At 40.2% G+C, this 24560-nt stretch overlaps 1 protein-coding gene across 10 annotated transcripts in view; it reads left to right on the forward strand.

Moving 5' to 3' along the window:
* The window catches only part of atp8a2 (ATPase phospholipid transporting 8A2), a 70676-nt gene that overhangs the window by 14724 nt on the left and 31392 nt on the right, over nucleotides 1-24560 (forward strand). For 9 of the 10 annotated variants that reach the window (XM_084747413.1, XM_084747416.1, XM_084747418.1 and 6 more), the window contains 21 exons: nucleotides 4046-4145; nucleotides 5987-6085; nucleotides 6211-6256; nucleotides 6492-6532; nucleotides 9051-9124; nucleotides 9884-9953; nucleotides 10278-10405; nucleotides 11057-11168; nucleotides 11632-11800; nucleotides 12360-12487; nucleotides 12582-12659; nucleotides 12753-12841; nucleotides 13102-13146; nucleotides 13949-14024; nucleotides 14294-14482; nucleotides 14566-14615; nucleotides 14712-14781; nucleotides 14876-14960; nucleotides 15180-15319; nucleotides 16447-16585; nucleotides 18546-18610. In XM_084747413.1, the coding sequence (XP_084603539.1) occupies nucleotides 4046-4145; nucleotides 5987-6085; nucleotides 6211-6256; nucleotides 6492-6532; nucleotides 9051-9124; nucleotides 9884-9953; nucleotides 10278-10405; nucleotides 11057-11168; nucleotides 11632-11800; nucleotides 12360-12487; nucleotides 12582-12659; nucleotides 12753-12841; nucleotides 13102-13146; nucleotides 13949-14024; nucleotides 14294-14482; nucleotides 14566-14615; nucleotides 14712-14781; nucleotides 14876-14960; nucleotides 15180-15319; nucleotides 16447-16585; nucleotides 18546-18610 (1993 nt within the window). The remainder of the gene's footprint in view (nucleotides 1-4045; nucleotides 4146-5986; nucleotides 6086-6210; nucleotides 6257-6491; nucleotides 6533-9050; nucleotides 9125-9883; nucleotides 9954-10277; nucleotides 10406-11056; nucleotides 11169-11631; nucleotides 11801-12359; nucleotides 12488-12581; nucleotides 12660-12752; nucleotides 12842-13101; nucleotides 13147-13948; nucleotides 14025-14293; nucleotides 14483-14565; nucleotides 14616-14711; nucleotides 14782-14875; nucleotides 14961-15179; nucleotides 15320-16446; nucleotides 16586-18545; nucleotides 18611-24560) is intronic. The other variant, XM_084747415.1, reaches the window with a different exon arrangement.

A 24560-nucleotide genomic window follows, 5' to 3' on the forward strand; every position in this document is an offset into this window, starting at 1 on the left:
TTTCACCGATCTGATTTCTGAGACCTTTTTGTCATTATGGCTGTCTGTGGTTTGAGCAGCCGAGGCAAGAAGTGGACCACAAACTTTGAACTGCAACTCACAAGAGTAACATTATTACAGATATTGTGCTGGTTTGTCTTGATGACTTCCTGTGGTTCACCAGTAAATATCCGTGTGAATTTCCTGCATGTATTGCATGTTGTTGAAGACATCTGAGGCACTCAAGAGAGTAACGATTAAAAAGCTTTTAATATCTCATGGCTATTTAGTCATAGAAGCAGTTGAAAACATGCCTACGCGTTTCAGACACTGAGACATGTGGGTGTGTGTTTACTGCTACTATGACTAAATCACCATGACTTATTAAAGGCTTTTAAAATTGTTACCCTCGAGTGCCTCAAATTTCTTCAATAATTCTGAACTTTAGATTCTCAAACTGAAGAGCACCAGATGGGCCAGGGGCAGATTTAGTCATTTTTACGGGCCCTCCATATCGCTTGTTCTCCCCCTTCTTTAATCTTTGAATGAATATTAAGTCATAAAAATAAACATTTATTTATGTTGAAGTGCTGAGGATGAGTAAAGCAGTCTTGCACCACGAGGGAAGAAGCTGTTCTGTAGTCTGTTAGTTCAGCAGGGGATACTTCTGTATCTCTTGCCACACTGCGGCAGAGTGAACAAGCTGTGGCTGGAGTGGGTTTTGCCTTTTAGTATCCTCCTGCTTCGTCCTTCTTTCAGCACCACTGGGGTAACTGTAAACAGCAGCAACAAGATGGTGTTGATAATATGGTCGGCATGTTCATATTATAAGTTCAACATGAGAGAATTGGTGTCCGTCAACTGTGACTGTGTTTGAGCAATGATTCACAATGTTGGGGGCACAACAATGTCTGATTTTCCGTTTGTTTTGTCAGTTTCATTTTCCTGACTGGACATTAACCAGGAGCAGCCTTAAGTCCCAGTTGTATCATGGCTCTTGCCCCCCACACTTTTCCTCCTCCTCTGCTGGGGTGGTCTGCAGTGGTACATCCAGCTGATCTTACTGCATGTTCAAAAGATGGCCCCGGCATTATTGATCGTCTCAACGTCCACTGCTCTTCAATCCAAACCCCACACTTCACTTTCTAATGCCTACAATTGTAATTCCTCTGTAGATGATATGTGTTTCAGCAATAAAGCCAAAAAATAACAGTTTAAAAGAGAAGAGTGGCAAAGTTTGAAGTAGCTACCAGTCTGGGGCCCTTAGCAGCTTGGGACCGAAGACAATTGCTGACTTTTGCCTAATGTTAAGTCCCCTTTTTAAAGGGAAACTTTTGCGTTTTATGTTTGTATCTGTATCTGTAGCTGTAATAAGCAAGGTCATGGGCATGACCAAATGGCATGCACTGCAGAGGAGAAGTCTCAACCCAGCTGTCATTGGCATATTTTATGGACTCAGTTGTGGTCATAAATAGCAAGCTGTGGCCATGCAAGCAGTATTAGTTTGATTCAGACAGATGCCAATTTAATTCATCTCATGTCTTAACCTTTTATTATTTGTATTTGTTTGTACAAACTGTGCCTGGCGCCACATGGAGCACTGAGCTCATGTTCCCATGAGTTAATTCCTTGTCATTAGTCAGTTTACATTCAGTGTGGTCTACCATTATTGTCAGGTGATTCAATTTCACTTTTAAAAGAGCCTATTTCAGCTCCAGAAATAAGATTAAGGCGGGTGCTGCCCGGCTCATCTTATTGGATCACATGTGGCGTTCTGCCCACGCTGCATGCCGATTGGACAGTGAAGAGCACTCTAGCTTCAGAGGCATGCCCTTTGATGTCCCTGTGTTCCTGTAACTCCTCAGTTTATGTTTTAAAGGTTCAATAGCCTTATTGATTTTTCAGAGATTAAAGCCTTGTATCTTTTATCTGTACACTCAACTCACCTTCTCTCCATCCCCTCCACTTCCATATTTTATTGTATGGAGCTGTTTTTGTACAACCTGATCGTAAGTGCTGTTCTCCTATGCACAAATGCAGCAAAGTAACCTGCTCTATTATTCTTCAGACTTTCTGTGGGTCCATGAAAAGTTTAAAATCCAATCAGTCTGCCTTTTAAATGGGTTTTTGGGACAAATTTTTGTTGATCATGAAGTGACGCCTACAAACAAAACCAACATGGATCCTAACAAGGTTAACTCCCACAACTCCTAATGAGGACAGAGGTGACCTGTTTCAAATCACGTTCCATGATTCTGACATGAAATAGGTCTTACATTGCATTCATAGTGGTCTTAAAAATCTTAGATTTAACTTGTTGAAACCTGCTGAAACCCTTTTCTTGGACATGTTAATTCCTTTTACAAATGCGTCAATAATTCTACCTGCCTGTGTTCTTCCACTTTGATGCATGACTCCGTTCCTCTCTGAGTTCAGCCCAGTGTTTTCTTCTATAATGTATGAAGAACACTGACCTTTTTTATAAAAAACATGATGGAGTCACACAGCAGCAGGAGAGCTTCACCCCTGCAGCTAACAGCTGTTAACACCACCAGCAAGCTGGACTTCTATAGTATGAAAAATAACACAGCCAGATGTTTTTTCCTCTTTTTTGCCTGGTCCAGTGGAAACAAGTATGTGTGTGACTGTTGTGTGTGTGGAGTCTGGTATCACTTGTCTTTGATTAGATTAAGGCAGCTTTATCTGCTCAATCATAGGTGTAGTATCACTAACTCGGAGGTATCCAGAGCATGAGGGTCAGGACATTGCGTGTGTGTGTGTGTGTGATTGACTGAGCAGCTGTTGCTGCTCTGTTTTGTGTGCAATGTCCTGCTTTTTGTAGTCTTGTGTGTGTGTGTGTGTGTGTGTGAGTGAGTGTGTGAGACAGACAGAAAAGGTGGTTATGGGTTCATCTCCAAGGAGATTCAGAGCTGTGACTGAGGCATGTGTTTTGACGCATTCTTAGAAATAAGGGTACCAAAAAGGGTCTTCCTGTAGGGCTGAGGTTCTACCCAGAACCATTTGATTCTGAAGAACCCTTTGTTGAAGAGAGGGTTCATCAATCATTCTTTGAAAGACCAAACGTTTCACGAAGAATTCTTTCATTGAAAAAAACTGAAAGGGTTCTTCAAGGAACTTGTTCATCAAGGAGATTTTTCCAGGGTTATTTGTACCGTAAGATAAAGTGGTTCTTGGTAGAACCCCTGGGTGAGTTCTAGATAATCCCTTAAAATAAAAAACGTTCTTGGTAGTATCCCCTGCATGTTTTCTTGTTAGCACCCAGAAGGTGGAAAGGTTCTTGACAGAACCTCAAGAGAAGGTTCTGGGTGAAACCATTATACCATCGAAAGAAATGGGACCTATGGAACCTCTCATAGAGGGTTTTGTGGCAAACCATTCACAGATGGTTCTGGGTATAACCCTTTGTGTTGGGATCTACGAGAGGGTTCCAAGTGGAACTTTTATAAAATGGTCCGAGTTGGCGTCTTTTATCGATTGCATTTAGAGCATTCACATACACAAACAACTGTCCATTAAACAAAAGGCTTTCCAGGAGCTCTTACTTTTTACTCAAGCCAAACAGGAAAAAACAAGTCAGGCCTTGACTTGAGGGTTGAATTTTTATTTATTTTTAGCCTGTCTAAAAGCTCTTACGGTAGCTCCTCGCTATATCAAGGGTAATCAATACAGTTGTCTGATCAATACAGGTGATTGACAGACAGGTTGAGGTGCCAAGGTTTCTTGCACCTATTTTCTGGGGTGCTGGGTCTAAATTTAGATTGTTGGATTAAACATATTGGTCTAATTATAGGTGTGATGTGTGTGCAGCCCACATTAGCACTATTGAGTGTTAATAGATTTTCAAGTGCCACAACACTGAAACCCAGTGGAGTCTGTTGTTAATCAGCCTTTAAGGTAATGCTGTTTGAGTGTGACAGGTTAGAAAATCATTAGCACATAAAGTATGTATGTGTTCTTACTTTTCCTAATGCACTACCTGGCTCTGCCTCCATCTGTCTGAATGTAAACAAAATAAAGCCTCCTCTCTCTTTGTCTTCTTCTGCAGTACCACCAAGTATGGGGTTCTCACCTTTCTGCCCCGGTTTCTGTATGAGCAGATCAGGCGGGCTGCCAACGCCTTCTTCCTCTTCATCGCACTCATGCAGGTAAACCCCACACACAAAATGGCATCGCCTCAGTGTGCTGCTTGTTTGGTTTCGGTTTGATTCAGTGGCCCACACAGGCTTCGGATGATAGATCCTGAAAAGTCCTTTTTAAAACATTCCAGGATTCCCACAGGCCCAGCTATTTTGAAATGCTGAGCTATGGATTACTGAGAGTTGTTTTCTAGATGGTAAGGTTTGGTAAATATTCTCAGAAAGCCGAAAGGAACAGAATAAAAGATTCATATGCATCATTAATATTTTACAAATGGGTCAAATCACAGGCTTGTGCCAGAATGAATATATCAATACATGTTTATTAGTTATTACTAATTCACTCGTTTGCACAATGAAATGTTTCATGTTGTTTTTATTCATCACCTTCCTTTCATTTTAGTGAAATTAAAGGGATAGTTTGGATTATTTGAAAAGGGGTTGTATGAGGCAATTATTGAGTAGATGGCGGTCGACACACCCCCAGTTTGAAGAAGTCAAACAATGTAATGGTGTGGACAGGAACAGCAACAAAAGTTATTTTAGCCAAAGTAAAAAAAAGTGAAAAAGTCTACCTAATAAAATCATTATCAGTGTGTACAATATATATTACACTATATTTAGAATATTTTTTTTTACCATTTTACCTTGCTGTCGGACAGTCTTTTCCATTGGGAAACTACAATTTTATTGCTTTCTCCAAATCAACCAAACTTTGCTCAGTTAAAAAGCAGAGAGGAGGACCCACATGGAAGCTAAGCAATGTACTGCTGTGGTCGGTGCCAGCAGCAAAATGCATTTAGTCACTTAAAAAAAATCTATATCAGTTTATGTGTTCACTGTATTTAGAATATTTTTACTGCTTGACCTTGCAATCAGACAGCCTTTTCTGATGGGAAACAGCCATTATATAAGTCAAATATTGCTCTCTCCAAAGCAGCCAGATTCCTTAAAAACAGTATTTTTACCTCACAGAATACAGGAATTGCTGGACTACCGCTGCCTTGATTGAATAGTTTGTTTGCATTTTTGACTCTGACTTCAGTAAAGCTGAACTAACATTTTAAAACACCAAAGTCACACAACAATACAGACAAGCTGACAGACTGGAGCAGTGGTAGACCAGCAACTCTCATGATCTGTGAGATAAAATGACTGATTTTGCCAATGGGGTTTGGTTTGTTTAGAGAGAACAATATTTGGCTTATGTAATGGCAGTTTACCATCAGAAAAGGCTGTTTGACAGCAAGGTAAAGATGTGAACCTTAAACTGATGTTTTGTTTTTTAGGTGAGTCTTCTTTAGGTAAGCAGCTAAAATACCTTTTGTTGCCGATCTTGTCCACAGTAGTGCATCGCTTAGCTTCCGTGCCGGTCCTCCTCTGCCTCTGCAAACTGGGGGCATATCGTCCCCCTCATACAACCCCACTTATCCCTTTAATTAGTATCACTGGTACCGCCTGTGTTTAATTTCCTGCTGTATTTTATGTCGATATGACCGCCGTGAAAATGATCCATTTTTTCTTTCCCATGCATGATAGGGAGACTCTGTGTCTGTGTGAAATGTCACGCTGCTTTCCATAATGCTCCCATGCCTCTGTCTGCCCTTCAAGGATTCATAAATAAAGGGACACTGCGATGTTGAAAACAATCTCTGTTTCAATGGCTCTGCTATCAGTGTCACTGTGCAAGCTGAACTGGTTATTCTGAATAGTTAGCATGTAGCCTAATGCAGTAACAGCTAATGTTTATTCGTGCCATCACGCTGATGGTCCATTATTGGTGCTTTAAGCTACTCAATACTCGCCCTCAGCAATGATTTTTGAGTGCTGCTTCTCTTGACTCTCATCAGCAAATCCCTGATGTATCACCGACCGGTCGCTACACCACACTGGTCCCGCTCATCTTCATCCTCACTGTCGCCGGGATCAAGGAGATCATAGAGGACTATGTGAGTACCACAGCAGCACCTGTTATATTGGCAGAAATTACTACTATTTTTAATTTTTTAAGTGTAGGAATGATGGACGTCTGCATATCTTCAAAGCTAATGCGTCTTTATCGGTTTCTTTACAGAAAAGACACAAAGCGGACAACACAGTTAACAAGAAGAAGACAACAGGTATCGTCTGCGTGTGAGCGTGTGCTTGTTAACGTGCACCCACTGTCTGTGCGCTTTTCCATGAGTATGCTTGTGTCTATTTGTGCCGGTTTTGTTTTCCTTTCATGGCTGAGTGAATAGCTGTTGTCTGTCACTCACTATAGTGCAGACCCCAGACAAAAGTTTAGTGGCTATGAATACTGTATGAGCGCTGCTCTATAGGCTGACTGATGGCTGTGTTGTCCTTGTCTCTCAGTGCTGCGGAACGGAGCCTGGCAGACGATCATCTGGAAACAGGTATCACTGTCATCACAGACCTCATCTCTGTTGCTCTTTCGCTCATCACTCCTGTGCTTTGGTTTCCCTCCCTCACTCATCAAAAGACGTTTCTTCTAAATACTGAGAAAATATTAAGTAAAGTAGTAAACAAAACTAAATCAGTTGAAGCAATAACGTTATTTGATATGGGGTAGTATGAGGTACTTATCCATAGTCAGTGTATTACCTACACCAAGCAATGTCCTGCTATGGACAGGGTCAGCAACAAAAGGTATTTAAGCCACTGAAAAGAAGGTCCACCTAAAGAAATCAATATCAGTGTAAGTATACTCTCTATTTGGAATATTGTCAATGCTTTACCTTGGCATCAGACAGCCTTTTCTGACGGGAAACTGCCATTATATAAGCCAGATATCATAAAACAGAGGTTTCCCTTCAGAAAAGGCTCTCTGACGACAAAGTAAAGCACTGAAAATATTCTATATTTAGCGTAGACTTTTGTTGAAGACACATCAGTATATTGCTTAGCTTCTGTGCTGGCACACCTCTCTGCTTCTCCAAACTGGAGTTGTACTGACCGGCATCTACTGTAGGTAATACACTGACTATGAATAATTACTTCATACAACCCCTCTTCAAATAATCCTAACTAACATACAATACTATTTTATTATTGAATGGCCACATTTGTTTTAATCTCACCTGTTGTATAGTGATTCCATATTTTCTCCTCTTTTAGTTTCCAGGATGTTCTTGTGTTCTGCTTGTGTTTGGTCAGGATCTGTCTGCTTTGGATTCCTGACACTAAACAAACACTCCTCGGATTAATATGGATATTTTAGGGCTAAGATAAGAATTTAGTTTGTTTGGTGGTCTGTAGTTAGTCTGAACCATTGAGTCTTAAGACCTGCTTCTTCTCTGCCAAATTAAAATCGCCTGTGTAAAATGAACCCTTGGTTGCCACAGTACGATGCGTGTTTTCTGTATGTTCTTACCCAGCAAATGCATAACTGTTTCTTTTTTGCTGAATGTACTCATTAACTGAGCTCCAGCTGTGTTCAGTCTTGTTCCAGCTGGTCAGATCAAATCAAACTTGAGTCCTTGTTCTGTGGGTGACAGAAGTGTAGAGCAGGAATTTAGGCCCCTCGTTGTCCAGGGTCAGAACAGGTGAAGGGATTTGTTCGGAGCTGCTTTGCTAACTCAATGTTCGTCTGAAAGAGAGGTGGCGACAAATAGTTTCCCTTTGTTTTTTTGAAAGGAGAACTTTTGTAGCGTATTTGATTTCTGTTCTGCACTTACAACATAATTTGACCAAAACATGCAGAAATCCCCCTTGAGTTTTTCTTTGCACAAAGGAAAGTCCCATCAGACGGAGCTGTGTTTACAGATCCATAATGCAGCAGTAAACATTCCCCAGATCACAGTTCATGATACGTGTTGGAGTTAAGCTTATCTCCTCTCCTGAGCACTGGCAAAACAAAATAGTTTGCTCTGCACCTGATGTGGCATGCTGGCTGTGTTTGAGCTTGTCTGTCGTAATGATGTGAACTTAACCAACCAACCAAACTTCAGTTTTTTTGATGTTCTCTCTTTGTAATTTGGCAATACAGAGAATGTCTTTGGCCTCGCGATGATTTTATTACTTGTCTCTTTCTGTTGTTTACAGTATGAATTATCAAAGATTTTCCCCACAGTTTTTAAAAATTGATTTTTAAAAGGGTACAGTTTTGTATGGCTAATGCTTCTTTGAATAGCTGCAGATTGTGTAGCATGTCTCCTTGAACCAAGTTGAACTGTCTGCTACTTCTCATTCTCTGTCTTATCTATATTCTTGGGATAACTTGTGTCTTATTCTCGTCTGCCTCTTTTTCAGCCCAGTAGAAACAGTTTCAGTTTTGTACTGCTGTAACCCAGAAAAAGTTTTGGGCCTCATAAAGATTTTTTTTTCTCTTTTTCTTTCTTTTGTTGACGGTATAAATTGTCTGCAGTTTTACAAAGCTACAGTATTTTACGGCTATTATTGTTTGAATGGTTGTAGTTTATGCAGCACTGTGCCATGATTCAGGGTCAGATTACTTTATTTGTGCCTGTAGCTGGCAGGCTCTGGCTCTGGCTCCAAGAACTTGATAAAATTGAGAAATAAGATAAATAAAGATGTTGCTATGTCTCCTTGAACTGAGTTGAACTGTGAACTTATCTTTATGTTTGCCTGATCTTTTTCTTCTATTCATTCGCTCTTTTATCCACATGCTTGAGATCTTTCTTACTCTGGTCTGCCTCTGCTGCAGCCCAGTCGTAGCATTTTAAGCTCTGCACTGCTGTGCTCGCTGTCACTTTATCTCAAGTCTTCCTCTCTCTCTATTGGCTGTCTCTCAGTTGGTCACTAATTAACCTGCCTCTTGTTTCCTCTCTCTCTCTTATCCTCCCTCACCCCCTCCAATATTACCCCTTACCCTCCGCCTGAACACCCCTCTTTTTCTTTCTCCCCACCCGTTTTCTCTGGCACACTGTTGCACTGCTGCATCCTGGCCACAAGGTGGCAGTAGGAGACATAGTGAAGGTGACCAATGGCCAGCACCTTCCAGCTGACATGGTTATTGTGTCCTCCAGGTCAGACCATGTGTATGAGTGTATGAGCGTGTGTGTGTGTGGGCACATTTATGTGTTTTTGTGTGTTACATTTGCTCTAATCATTTGTTGTGTGTTATACTGCTTCATTGTTTCATATATAAAATGTAATGCTGAATTCCCATCTTAAAGTCACTGCAAGGAACTTTCATGTTGTGTTGATTTTGGAGGCCCCTATGGACAAAATTGGTAATATTTCCATTGTAATAACCACAAAATATAACATCAAAAATAAAATTATTTGAATAAAAATCTCCTCCTCCTTTCTTTTTAACTGGCTGAAGTAACTTTGTGTAAATGTAAACACTGGCTTGTTTCATCTGATTTCAAGAACCACTGACCCAGAGGCATGCAATAAAAACAGCCTTTTCACTGATGGTCTTGTTTTCTTCTAGGCCATATAGAGGCACCAGTATTAAATTGAGACTGTTACGTGGCCAGTTAAAAATTCCTTGTAGTAGCTTTAAGTTTAGGAAGCCTAAAAGTGATCCGCAGTCAAAAAACCCCAAAGCCATCAATTTATAATTGTATGAAATTATGTGGATTAAACAAATACTCATATTTCAGGAGCTATAACAGCAAATGTTTGATAATAATAATGTTAATAATCATAATTAATTAGTAAAAACATAATTCCTTAATCAATGATTCAATGTTCATTGATTGATTTCCTGTCAGTTGATGGCTTCATTGTTTTTAAGCACTACAGTGCTTTGATGCAACTCTGCCTCTTCTCCTCAGTGAACCGCAGGCCATGTGTTACACTGAGACCTCCAACCTGGATGGAGAAACCAACCTGAAGATCAGACAGGTATGACGCAATAACAAATGTTTCAGTTTGCCTGTTTTCTCAGTGTGGATTCTGTATGTGGTCAGTCAGGAACTTGTACACTTTAATAAGAGTGGTGGGTAACCCATGTGAAGGAGCTGCTCACCCACCTGAAAGGATGTCAGTTATTTAGGTTGTACTTGAGTGTTAATAATACATCTAATACATGTTGGATGCAAATGAACAAATGTTGGCTTTCAGGACTCTGTTCTCCTCATGTAATTTATGTTCGCTGTCATAATACTGTTTGGTGAAAGTGCTCCCTCAACAAACTTTCCTTGACTTGTCGCGGTTAATTTTTGCCAGGGTCTCACGCTCACAGCAGGGGCTCAGACCCTGGAGGATTTGATGGCGCTGTCTGGTCGTTTGGAGTGTGAAGGCCCCAACAGACACCTGTATGACTTCACTGGCACACTGCGACTGGAGAACCAGAAGTGAGACACACATACATACAGAGATCAATTATTGATTGACAAGAGGAAGTGGATTGTCAGTGTTATATGCTAAATTCTATTGTGTTTTTTACTTGTAAGTCAATAATTCCTAAATGATATCTTGGTATGAAATAGAGCTGGCCAAGACAGCAGGATAAAGCTATGCTCAGTGTGGCTGCAGGTGCTAAAAGTCTTAAAATATAAAATGTAAATTGACACTGTCTAATAAAAGTATTAAATACTCATTATACTCATTACAGTCTTTAAGGTTTTTGCTGATCAACATATTTAAATGTTCTTTAACTCAACCAGTTATTGTTATTGCTTTTTAGCTGACAATATATATATTTACTCAGAAGGTTTTGCCATTTGATATGCAGTTTTATTGCAAAATTTGTCTTAAATTTATTTAAACAGTGGCACTAAAAAGTCATACATTTTACTTGCTGGTCCTTGTAGACACTCTGTTTACATATAATAGATTTTATATAAGATTTAAAAGTCAAACAGGACAGTGCAGCCTGTCATAATAAAGGCAATTACGAGGAGGTTTTATAAAATAAAACTTGAGATGACAAATAATGAAGAAATGCAGGTTGTCCTAAATCTGAATTTATTTATAACATCCATGTCCTCTCTTATTCTCCTCAGTCCAGCTCCCTTGGGTCCAGACCAGGTGCTGCTCCGAGGCGCCCAGCTCAGAAACACTCAGTGGGTTGTGGGAATTGTTGTCTACACTGGCCACGACTCCAAACTGATGCAGGTAAACCCAATTTCTTGTCCGAGTTCAGTAAACTGTGTATATTAAGTGAAAAGACACCCAAGAGCAAAGGAATTTTGGAATTTAATTTGATATTTTTTTAATCTTCTCTCCTTGTCAACTTCATAGAGTTTGGAGTTTTTAATTAACTGTGTGACGCATTCATAACTGGGAGCACATCCAAGCCGAGAGGTAGTTTTAATCCTCCGTCCCAGAGTTTGGATTGCTGGCACATACTTCTGCCAGAAATGATTAAAAACATTTTAATAATAGTCTTGTGTTTATAGCTGTGTATGACAAATTAAATTAGCGAGGCAAACATGTTCAAAGGGTGCTGCCAGTGGACTTTTCCTCCCCAGAGAAACCAGTGTAGCTCAGTGAACCTGCAACCTCATCCAGCACCATCTCAATGTGAATGTCTTTGTGTTTCTCATGTGTTGTATTCATTGACCTGTCCAATTACCAGAACTCTACCAAAGCACCGCTGAAGCGCTCTAATGTGGAGCGGGTGACCAACATGCAGATCCTGGTCTTGTTTGGCATCCTGCTGGTCATGGCTCTGGTCAGCTCTGTTGGCGCTGCCATCTGGAACAGAGAACACACTGAAGATGCCTGCTGGTACCTGTCCCGAGCGGGTGAGAGTACACACACATATGCCACGTTTTACAACCTGTCATTTGTTAGTTTGGATGATTTGAAGTGGGGTTGTATGAGGTGCTTAGTCAGTGTTTTCCCTGCAGTCAGCACGCCCCCAGTTTGGAGATGCAGCAGCTCTGCCAGCACGGAAGCTAAGCAATGTACTGCCACTTAAAAAAGGTTCGCCCAAAAAAAAAAAATCTGTGCCAGTTTAAGTGCATGGTATATTTAGAATATTTTCACTGCTTTACTTTGCGGTTGACAACCTTTTCTGATGGGAAACCGACGTCCTATAAGCCAAATATAACTCGTTCCAAACCAACCAAACTCCGCAGGCAAAATAATTTATTTTACCTCACAGAATGCAGGAGATGCTAACCTAACACTGTATATTTTGCTTAAATAATTGCGGTTTCCTGTCACAAAAGTAAGCACCTCATACAACCCCATTTCAAATCATCTGAATTTTCCCTTTGACTCTCCTTGCAGTAAAATGTTGTTAGGATTCATACACACTTTGAGGATGAGTGATCAAGTGAATTTTGTGTGTTTGTGCAGGTGACATCTCCACTAACTTTGCATATAACCTGCTGACGTTCATCATCCTGTACAACAACCTGATCCCCATCAGCCTGCTGGTCACTCTGGAGGTGGTCAAGTTCACACAGGCCCTCTTCATCAACTGGGTACGTGTGTTTTGTAATGCATGTTTTCAAATGCACTTACTGTAAGTATTGAAGTATTTCTGATAACTTTGCTTGTGTTTTGTTTTTCTCTCAGGATGTGGAGATGTACTACTCAGAGACAGACACACCGGCCATGGCTCGAACGTCAAATCTTAATGAAGAACTGGGCCAGGTCAGTTCCTCGCCCTGCTCATAATCGGTGCCTATAGGAAGGAAATAGTTACATACACACTCAGTCAGTACTGTTGCTGTTTGTCTTTTACAGGTGAAGTATCTCTTTTCCGACAAGACAGGAACTCTGACCTGTAACGTCATGCACTTTAAGAAGTGTACCATAGCTGGAATTACATATGGGTGAGTCATGGTTTTTTTTTTTTGTTCATTCATTCTTGCACCTTAGCCTGTAGACAGAGCCACGTACTAAAAGAAAATAAGCTTAGAACACCACTAAATTCATTCATCTCAAATGGTTAAACTAATCGTAGACTAACTTCTAGTAAAGCTCAACTGTTATTAATTCAGTCGATTGATCTCTTGCATGCCTGATCAAATGAACTAATCAACTCATCAACTGATTGATTCCTTTTGCAATACAACCTAATTCAACACTGCAGCCACTTCCCTGATCTTGACTGTGATCGTTCAATGGAGGACTTCAGGTTAGTGACCTCTTCTCATCCATCCTCTTCTTTCTAATACAAGGTTTCTGCGGGTCCTCAAAAAGTTAAAGTTCAATAATCTGCATTTTAGGCCTTAGAATGTCTTAAATCTCATTTTGACAGGTGGGAATTGATTAAATAATGAAGTTAACTTTAATTTTATGAAGTTGTATTAACTTCAATCTCACTTTTAGAGGTGGTTTTGGGATCAACTTAAATTGATTATGCTCTAACAGTTTCTAAATAAAACCTACACCCAGCTCGCTTCATGCTCCACCTTCAAGTGTGGACAGGACAGGATGTCTTACATTACAAGATCTGGATTGGCGAATGTCTTTAAGAGATTATTTTATATTAATTAATAAGAGATTAATTAACATACTTTTTTGCCAGTATGGATGAGAAATAGGTTTTAAATTGCATTCATAATGCTCTTAAAAAGTCTTAAATTTAAATTGAAACCTGCATAAACCCTGTAATATCCTTTTCTTTATTTTAGCCTCTGCATGCTTTGATGTCTTGATGTACTGTGTGCTATAATTGAGTATTAAGGCATTTTGGGAATGGAGTAGAAATGTCGAGAATAAAGACAAACGTCCTTTATTAGCACCAGGCATGCTTTATTCTCGACATGTTTATTCTGAAAATGTTTCTCCATTATGCCTAGCCTTTATACTCCTCTGTAGTGTACACTTCGATCAGGAAAATGGAGGAAAAGTTGACAAAAACTCACATATTTTAGCCTATAAAGTTATTTAAATGCTCAAAAACTAAAATAACTCCTGTTTTCCTTATCTTACAGCAATCTGCCGTCCAACAGCAATAACTCCACAGAGTTTGATGACCCAACTCTCATCCAAAACATCGAGAAGGACCATGTAGGTGTCACTGCGACTTTTCCCATACTTTTTCTTTTTTTGAAGCAAGCCTATTCTGCCCAAAAATAACTAACCACATCCACTCTGTTTGTGTGTATTTAGCTTATTTAATTTATATAAGGACAGCGTGCAATGACATCGATCATTTATATGAAATGAAAACATTGTTGCATCACATTTAGCAAGACGTTAATTTCCGTCTGTAGTCCTACACATAACAAACAGACGCAGTGAATAAAACAGAAAATGCAATATGTGTATGTGTTCAGCCTACATCACCTCAAATCTGTGAGTTCCTGACGATGATGGCGGTGTGCCACACGGTGGTCCCAGAGAGAGAGGAGAACCAGATCATTTACCAGGCCTCTTCACCAGATGAAGGAGCGTTGGTCAAAGGGGCCAAAGGACTCGGCTTTGTTTTCACCGCAAGAACCCCGCATTCAGTCATAATCGAAGCTGTGAGTGTGTATCATTGTGTTTTACTGCTTTAAGAGCTGCCTTTTGCAAAGGTCGGAGCTGACGTTTTGTTGTTGCATTTCAGAGAGGAAAAGAGATGAGCTATGAGCTGCTGAATGTCCTGGAGTTTTCCAGGTAATACTCCCATAAATGTTCCTCTCAGTCGGTAAATAAGTCTGTAATATAAAACTGTTGTGTGTTTTGAAACTAAACCCACTGCTTCCTTTACAGCAACCGCAAGCGTATGTCTGTGGTGGTCAGAACTCCCAACGGGAAGCTACGGCTCTACTGCAAAGGAGCTGTATGTTTATCTTATTATAATTTTAATTCAGCACTCCAAATGTCTTTCAACGAATCTCATTTAATGCTGAGCATCTTATTTTGTTGTTTTGCAGGATAATGTCATTTTTGAACGTCTGACTGAGGCGTCCCAGTACAAAGAATTAACTGTTGCTCATCTGGAACAGTTTGCTACTGAAGGTAATTAAGAGAGGAAGGAGAAAGGGAGAGGAAAGGAATGAAAACATTGTTTGGTTTCTCTGTTTAAAGCTGGAAATCAATTTATCAATCCCATTCTGTCTGATTCTCAGCATTCCAATGGAAAAATATTTGAGTATTCACTCCCATTTAAAAATAATAAACGGTTGCTGCTCCATGATCATGCTGATTGATCGTCTTATCCTCCTCCTATCCTTCCAGGCTTGAGGACTCTGTGTTTTGCCTATGTGGACCTGGAGGAAGGCGCCTACCAGGAGTGGCTCAAGGAATACAATAGTGTCAGCACTGTGCTCAAAGACCGCGCTCAGAAACTCGAAGAGTGTTATGAACTACTGGAAAAGGTAAACACACCATCTCTTTCCCTGTAGTATTGTGTGCTGTTGGCCTCCAAACTTATGGGAAATTAAATGAAAATTAAGAGCCTGGATGTCTTGAAACACTTTTATTTAAAGACTTCAAGAGTGTTAAAAAGTTTACACTACAACTGAAAATCAGTATATATATATATATATATATATATATATATATATATATATATATATATATATATATATATATATATATATATATATATATAAATAAATGGTTTCTGATACAGTGACACACAAACACACACTTCATGTTTGCCAGCAGGGGGCAGAGTGGCTCCATTGATTCACACCCTTCAATAAACACGGTGCTCCTTCATTACTCGTCACAGCCTGTAAATTGAACTACACAGTCAGATTTGCCTTCAAGGTGTGTGTGTTTTCTCTGTAGCAGAACGTAAAAGGCCGATGTTGTAGAAATCTTGTATTAATTGGGCAGAAGGGTAACACTGAATGAGGGAATAAGAGAACAAAATACTACACTTTTCACTTGAGAGGATATTAAGAAGAGAGTTGAACTGAAAACCAAGAATTTAGAGTAGAGTGCCAAGGTGAGAAAAGTAAGTGAAGAGGAAAAAAAAGAGGAAGCAGGAGGAGGAGGAGGAGGGGAGCTCAGACTGGGAGACCACAAGGGTAATTACCTGCACCAGCCTGCCAAAAGCCCCATAAAACTGGAGTCAACAACACAGTAGTGTTAACTTGTGTGTCTGTGCGAGTGTTTGTGTGTGCGTCCGAGTGTGTCTAATGAGGGTACACATGCATTTAAATGCTGAACAAATTAAAGCAAGGGGAGGAAAGGTAATGGGTTACTTCTTGGCACAAAGACACAGAGTTGGTACAGAGGTCCAAACTGAGCTGCAGCACCAACTGAATTGAACTTGCTGGCATCGTTCACATCCTCAAATTAGATATGGATGATGTTCTCTGGAGAGAAAGAGCCCTCACATACAGCCTGGTGATGTCTGGCTGAATTTGTAGCCTAAATATAATTTATTTTAACCTACTTTCCTCCTTTGTGCTATATTTTGATCTTGCTTTGTCTTTGAAATATATCTGTTTTTTTTTTTTATTTCTGTCACGCTCTTCTGTTCCACCAACAGAACTTAATGCTGCTGGGCGCCACAGCCATAGAGGACCGTCTCCAGGCTGGCGTGCCAGAGACAATCGCCACTCTGATGAGAGCTGACATCAAGATCTGGGTCCTCACTGGAGACAAGCAGGAGACTGCCATCAACATAGGTGAAAACATTTAAACGAAACACTGTACTGTCTGTTTAAAATGATAGTTTGGATTGTTTGAAGTGGACTTACATGAGATACTTATTGATAATTAGTGTATTACCAACAGTAGATGGCCGTCAGCACACCCCCAGTTGGGATATTTATAATATTTTCACTGCTTTACCTTGCCGTCAGGCAGTCTTTTCTGACAGGAAACTGCTGGTATACAAGTCAGATATCACTCTCCAAACCAGCTGGATTTCTTGGGTGAATACAATCATTTTACCTTGCAGAACATGGGTTTTGTTAGGTTGTGAATTTGGTGTTTTAAAAGGTTAGTACAAATTCACCAAAGTCATACAATAACACAGATCAAACTAAATGATTGAGGCAACAGTAGACCAGCAACTCCCGTGTTCGTCAAGGTAAAATGACTGGTTTCGACCGTAGAGGCTGGTTGATTTGGAGAGGGTGATATTTGGCTTATATAATGGCAGTTTCCTGTCAGAAAAGGCTGTCTGGCTGGAAAGTAAAGTGGTGAAAGTAATTCTAGTTCACTTAAATTGAATTTTTTTGAAGAATTGCTAAGATATTTTTTGTTGGGGGGGGGTATTGACCCTCATCTACTGTAGCCAATACACTGATTATCGATAAGCACTTCATACAACCCCACTTCAAATAATTTGAATTATCGCTTTACGTCAGAAGATGGAGAGTTTTATCACAAGAGGATGGAAAGTAAAAGCAGCTTATTGGATATGGGGTTGCTTTCAGTGATTAAGGCAATTCTAGCGACGGTGTGGAAGTCCCCTTCTTACTGCAGCCCTATTTGCAGTATTGTAGGAAACTCCATGTATTGTGGAGATAATTAAATCATGGCTAAATGAATGGCGGGTATTATGTGGGCTGAGACATGCCAGACATGTCTCCAATCTCTAAGTGAAGTGTACCAGTGGTCAGTGTACACAGAAGGGTAAAAGTTGCACAGTAATGACATTACTGCATTTGGTTTCTCTTGGCAGTCGTGGAGGAAGTTGGTGGCAGATGTCCACAAAAACAAGACTTGAAAAACAACATTTTGGTTTTGGACACTTGTCACTGAGTTGGGACATCCTGTGCCACTTTTCACATATCTTAATGTGGTTGAACTCTGTACACCTGTACAAGTATTCCCAATAAATGAGTTAGCTATATTGTTCTGTTTAAAGGGATAGTTTGGATTATTTGTTGTGGGGTTGTATGAGATACTTATCCAAAGTCAGTGTATTACCTGCAGCAGATAGTGGTCAACAGGCCCCCATTTTGTAGAAACAACACATGAGTTGCTGGTCTACTGCTGCCTTGATCCGTTAGTTTGTCAGTGTTTTAAGAGGATAATTTGGATTCTCCAAAGTCCCAGAATAACACAAACAAATGACTGATTTCAGAAATGGAACAAGTATGTCCAGGCAAAATATTAAATATATTAGAATTACTGATTTTGCCTGTTGAGTCTGGTTTGTTTGGAGAGAGTTATATTTTGCTGATATAATGGTGGTGTTTCCTCTCAGAAAGGTCTGTCTGACTGCAAGGCAAAACAGTGAAAATATTCTAAATATAGCGCACACTTAAACAGATATATAGATATTTTTTAAATGGCTAAAATATCTTTTGTTGCTGACTCTGTCCACAGCATCTCTCTGCTTCTCAAACTGTAGGTAATACACAGACTATGGACAAGTACCTGATACAACCCCATTTCAAATAATCTGAATGATGATCTGCATGATGTAGTTGAACTATTCATAACAGACGACAATAGAGATGTGATGATGATGGCTGGAGGCTGATGAAGGAGCTCTGTGTGAGAATGAAGCAGGATTTTGCAAATCCAGTCATACATGAGACCAGTTTTTCAGCTGTGTTTTGGGTTTGAGTTAATCTAATCTCCCTCCCATCCCCCATTCGCTACCTTACACTGTCTCTTTCTGTTTCTCAGGTTACTCCTGTCGACTGGTGACACACGGCATGTCCCTCATCATCGTCAACGAAGACTCTTTGGATGTGAGTTCACCCTCCTCTTGCTCCTTCTGACCTCCTTTGGGGCTTTTTGCGTGCGCTTGTGTCCATACAGGAGGGAGGGAGTGATGTGGCGGGGTCTTAAGCAGGTTACCGTGGGAAGTAGGGTGTGGTCCACAGCCAGATTGGTGGGTGGGGCTCTTTGTGTGCTCGCAGGTGGAGGTAATTAAAGTCTCTGGTGTCCCTTTGGAGAAAGGGATGAAAAGAGACAAGGACTAAACTATCACTTCTTTCCCCTCTCGCTGTCTTTCTCTCTGTCTCTACGTTCACATACAGTAGAGGACAGTATATCCAGTCTATTTATGTTCCTTTTGCTATTTCAAGTAAGATCTGAGGCATTCTGTGTCTCCAGATTCAATTTCTACCCCTGTTATGTGTTCTTTGCATTCAGTGTTTCATGTGTGACTGCTTAACTTAAGTTGCTTGATTACTGTCATGTGTGTCTGTGTCTGTCTCTTTTTCACACACTCTCCCCGACACCCACACTCAAACATGTATACACACACACACACACACACACACACACACACACACACACACACATAATCACAGTGTGTTCACTTTTACAGTTTGTTTATATGTGAGACCGGGGAGATTATGCCTCATAAATTTTAAGCATCTGCACCGTGTGTGTGTGTGTGCGTGCTCGTGCTCGTGTGTGTTTGTTTATGGTTTTGTGTGTGATTGCAGCGTTTGTGGGCCCAAAGTGTGTGTTAAACCTTGATGGTGAGACATCCATGTTTACATTCAAACTTTTCTTGCTACGTGTAAGTCATCGCACAGATGGTGGGTGTCTTTTCGGGTGATTTTATTAGCATATAGCGTGATCTGTGTGTGGTTAACGTTGCATCCAATTGGAATCCTGTGAAAGGATTTTAATGTTGGCCATGATTTTAAATTTACAACTTCACACCTTTAATCACGTTGCTTTCTCGTATTATGCCAGCCTCTATTAAAAGAAATAGTTGTGATGTTACATTAAGGTGGTGTCTGGAAGCTCCCAGACTTTGAGAAGTGCTGGTCAAAAGCCAGACAGCGTGCAAGGCCACTTAGCCACTGAGTAAATTGAGTTGGACAGGGTGAACCTTCAATGTCAGGGTAATAAGGGCACTTTAGAATCGCCTATGCATTTAGTACAAGAGGGTGAAAGCCAATATAGTTAGCACTGTAAGTGGATCGTTTTTAATATGGTTGGGAAGATTTGGTTAGCAGCCGGTCGGCCATGTTTGATCATATACTGTACTTTTCCAGTAAACAGTTCAAAGCCCGATTGCCGTCTGGTCAATATAGTCTGGGTCAGAGGATGAAACGTTTGGCTTTGACGTCAGCTGATAACCTAAAAAAAGTTTCTGTAAGTTTTTGCCCTGCTGCCATTTCTTATACATTTTCTAAATTCTTGTCCACAAGCTTTAATTGCAGCCGTAGGAAATGTCACGCTTGTCTTCCTTCCTTGTCTTCTCTTTCTTGAGATTAGACATAGATGTGCAGTATGTAGGTCCAGTAGAACAGGGTTTCCCAAACTTTTACATGCCAAGGCCCCACAAAAAGCATTAGTTTGGATGGATTGCAAGATATCTTTATAACCCAAAGCTGACTGTTTTTTTTTTTGGGCCTCTGGTGCTTTTGTTCCAAGGGACTCTGAAGTTTGGACGGTTTCAAACACTCATTTGAGAGAGTCTCGCAGCAGAGAACAGGTTTAGGACACTTATGTGCGGCAGTAAATCTATACTTTATGTATGCTGCATCATACTTGCAAGTTTTATTTGGCCAGGAGTTGTTCAGATGTTTTGCAGCTGAGCTTTTGTTAGCTGGGCTGTTGGTCTGCTTGTCACATCTTTTCCTTTTCAAAAACGTTTCATTTTTGAGAGTTGGGACTAAATTTCAGGAGTAGAGCAGCTTTGTGGCAGTCCAGTTCAATTCAAAAGGTGGGCGCAGCAAATCTTATTTTGATGTTCTATTTTATTCTGAATTACATTTTATAATATTAACATAATCACAATTCAACTTTATTTATTTTGAAGATTTTGCTGAGGTACCCCCACTTTGAAAATCACTGCAAAAGTTTTTGGTTATCAGACAGTCTGAGTATTTTTTCTGCACCTACATGCTGGAAAAGAAATCTCTCTAATCCCTTTCAACAGAAAAATCTCTTCTACAGCTGAATGACTTGTAATGAGGCAGGATGTACTGTAGCAATGAAGGATTTAATCCATGGCTGAGAGGTGCTGTCTAAAGATGGGACAAAATAAACAAAAAGACGGTGGTGAGAATGATGTGTAAATTGGCTGGGCTGATTGAGTGAAAAGTTTTTGAAACTACATGTTCTATTTTTCTATGATCATGAGTTGAGTGAAAGTAAATTACAACTAGAACTTAGGAAAACAGTCACAAAAGCTATTTCTCAATTAAAATTCACAGGATATTTTTGGTGGGGAAAGTCTACAAAATTGACGCAACACTCACTATGACTTGAATTATCCTTAATATGATTTTGTGTGCTGCAGTTTAAGACTTTCTTCTGCCAAATGCAGACAAAGACTTTCCGTTCAATACACTCCATTTAGCAACAACTTTAAACATTGTGGTGCAGGAGGGAATCTATCTTTCAGCTGGAAAGCCTGGCCCCAACACACAGTAATGGCAGCTGCTCCCCCCGCTGATGTGTCCTTGAGCAGGTTTTTCTGTACCGGCCGCGGGGTGTGTGCTACTATTGAAGAATGAATCTTAAATGTTGTCGTTCAAAGGGTTCTTTTGTAAAGTGGCTGTATTAAGACATCTATATGGCAGACAGAGACGGGGTAGTTGAGAGGGACAGCTGGTTGACTTGAAACATAAACCATGGGTCATGAGTGGAATTTTTCATGTGACAAATGCATGATCTACAGTGTGCTTCAGAGCCTGGGGTGTTTGTAGTGCACTTTCAAGTGGGTGTAAATGCAACAAGGCAAATATGACCCAGAATAAACAACATGACAAACCACTTCAACAAGCCCCAATTATAAAATAAGAATAATCAGTGCCGATACAAAATAAGTAATGACATCCAAAAGACAAACACGTTTAATATCCTCTCCCCAGTGTTGTGTCAGATTACGTTAAAATGTTGTCAGTTAGTGTACACAAATTACATGTTACATGCAATATTTGTAATTAGTCACGTAAAGGATTGGATTACAAAATACTGAATACTTTCAGGTTACTTTTGAATTATTTCAAAATGAGACATTGAAAATATGGCATCGTGTATGAAAAATGGATGCAAAACTGACTTTCACATATATATTTTTTTTTCTATAAACATCTCAGCATTTTCAATACCAATAAAATGCAGTTTGCAAATTCAACAGGTAGTCAAATCAAAGTAATTATACTAAATCAGAGAGAAGCACTTTCTCATATTCATCTTCCATTTTCAGTGTTAATAAAAATGAATAAAACTCCATTATCTATAAATCATCATAAAAAAAAGAATATTAGTTAGATTACACAAAACTGGCACCCTGAGAGGATTAACTTACTTTGATATACTGTAGAACATGTTCAGTATATATCATATTTGTAATACAAAATGTAATCTAGTAATCCTTGACAATTGAACTATAATCTAATTGCACATTTTTTAAATATTATCTGGGATGGTTTTAGCTTTTTGTTCTTGTAATCTAATTACGTAATTCAGATTGCATGTAATCCGTGACTGCCTCTCTCTCATAAACATCATATTAATAAATCGCACGGATGTAAGAGAAGAAACATTTCCTCTCATGTTTATGAATGTAGCGTGCTAGCATGTGTGCACATGGTGTCACAGTCATGCCTGTCAACGCGTTCAGCTTCACAGAGCTCTGGCTGTGACGGTTCGGTGTGGATGAAAGTGACGCTGTCTTCAAAGTGACACTTATCTTGCACTTGAAATAACTCACGCTGGCTCAGCTTCTTCATGTTTTAAAGTGTAACCTTGCATGTGAGCGAAAACAGAAGCTGCTTATCAAACTCTCACCTCCACACTGACCTCTTGCTCCTGTTTTTAAAAATTTGTCCCCACTTTTTTTCGCTCTCTCTATCGCACCCTCTCTCAGCTGTTATCAGCGTGAAGGCTGATCTGTGCAGTGGATCCTGCCAGTCTTAGCAGCAGATGCAATCCCCCCTCCCTTCCAAGCCCATTCTCCGCTCCATGTCTCCTTCACACTACTACCTCCACATCTGTCAGCAGCCTCTTTATGCACAGGAAGCGACTGCACAGCCTCTGTGGTGTGTGACAGGAAAAATGTGTGTGTTTTACAGAGGAGGAGCAGGAACAAGCAACAAAATATGTGTGTTTATGTTGCTGGAAGCGCATGTTTGTGAATAAAGCAGGGGGAGTGTTTATTGTACTTCAAGTAGGAGATGGACAATCTGGATAGAGAAAGAGAATCCGGAGAAGAAGGGGGAGATTCGGTCGAGCCATGTGAGGGCGATGAGTGAGTGGTAACGCGATCTCCTTTTGGTGCTCCTCCTCATCAAAACAAACCCTGCGAGCGATGCCTCCTGGGTAAACGGTTTGCGACCGCCGAAGCTGTGACAAGCACCATCTGTCACCTTCAGATCACATGCCACACACAGACTGACACAAATCTTTGCCCTGTCTCCTTCTGTTTAGTCAAAACTAAAGGAGACTCAAGCATACAGATGTAAAGTCTCCTTTTTATTGTCACACAACCCTAATTCCAAAATAGTTGGGGCACTTTGTAAAACGTAAATATAAACAGAAAGGAAAGATTTGTAAGTTCATTCATTTAACTGGACACAGTACAAAGATATTTAATGTTTACACTGATAAACTTTGTTCTTTGTAAATATGCACTCATTCTGAATTTGTCCTTTGGCCTAAAGAGGAAAAGGACCATCATTATTAAGGTACGTAAAGGTTTTGGAGCAACATATGCTGCCATGACAGTGGTAAACATGCCCCTGTGCCAACTTTTTTAGATAGAGTTGCAGGCATCAAATTGGGGTTGTATTTTTTCCTGAAAAAAAGTCATAATTCTATTATTTTGACTGAAATTGTGGTAGGCCATTTTGAGACCAGGGCATCTCTGCAGCACCACAAAACTTCATTATAATGCTGTTTTCTCACACATATTTCCTTTCTCAAAAATTGCAATTTGGTTCTGGTTCTGCAATTTGGATATTGCTCCTGGCCAAAGTGTGATTTTGATAATATTGCGATTATTGTGCAGCCCTATCTGTCTCTCTCTCTCTCTCTCACACACACACACACACAGACTACTATGTTAACGCTATATGCAGTGGCATGTGATCACCCTGATCAGCTTGATAGTTCTGAATATACATTACATCTAACTTTCCCACAACCTCCCTCTCCCCGTCACGCTGCCCGCAGTACAACTCTTAAGCAAACAGCATCTTTCTTCTGCTCATTAATCATCTTTGTGCACACACACACACACACACACACACGCACACACATTTTAGTGTCTGAACTTGCTCTATTGTTCTGGCATTTCTCAATTTATATTAGGTTTTAGTACAACAGGCCTCCCACTGCTGAGTCAACATGCGTGTCTGTGTCTATTTTTTGGTCTGCTGTGTGTGTGTGTGTGTGTGTGCGTGCGTGCGTGTGTGTGTGTGTGTGTGTGTGTTTGTGTGTGTTTGTGTGTGTTTCTGGTTCAGGCAGCAGAGGATGTGGGTGTTTGCACAGATGCACAGTCTGATAATTAAATGGTATATTAAATCTCACTGGTGACAGAATCTGCACTTCAGATATGAGCATGTCTTTCTCTGCCTTTTTTTCTTTCAGCAGCTCTTCTTCTCTCTTCCTTTTCCACTGATTCTGGTTCACACTCCTCCTCGTCCCTTGTCGGGTCTCCTTTTCTTTGTGCCCTCTGTCATTTATCTTGCTTAGTGCTTTTCTTGTATATTTTATACTCTGCCT

The sequence above is a fragment of the Lutjanus erythropterus genome, chromosome 21 (genome assembly GCF_056507025.1).
Source record: "Lutjanus erythropterus isolate fLutEry1 chromosome 21, fLutEry1.hap2, whole genome shotgun sequence".
Lineage (NCBI taxonomy): Eukaryota > Metazoa > Chordata > Actinopteri > Lutjaniformes > Lutjanidae > Lutjanus > Lutjanus erythropterus.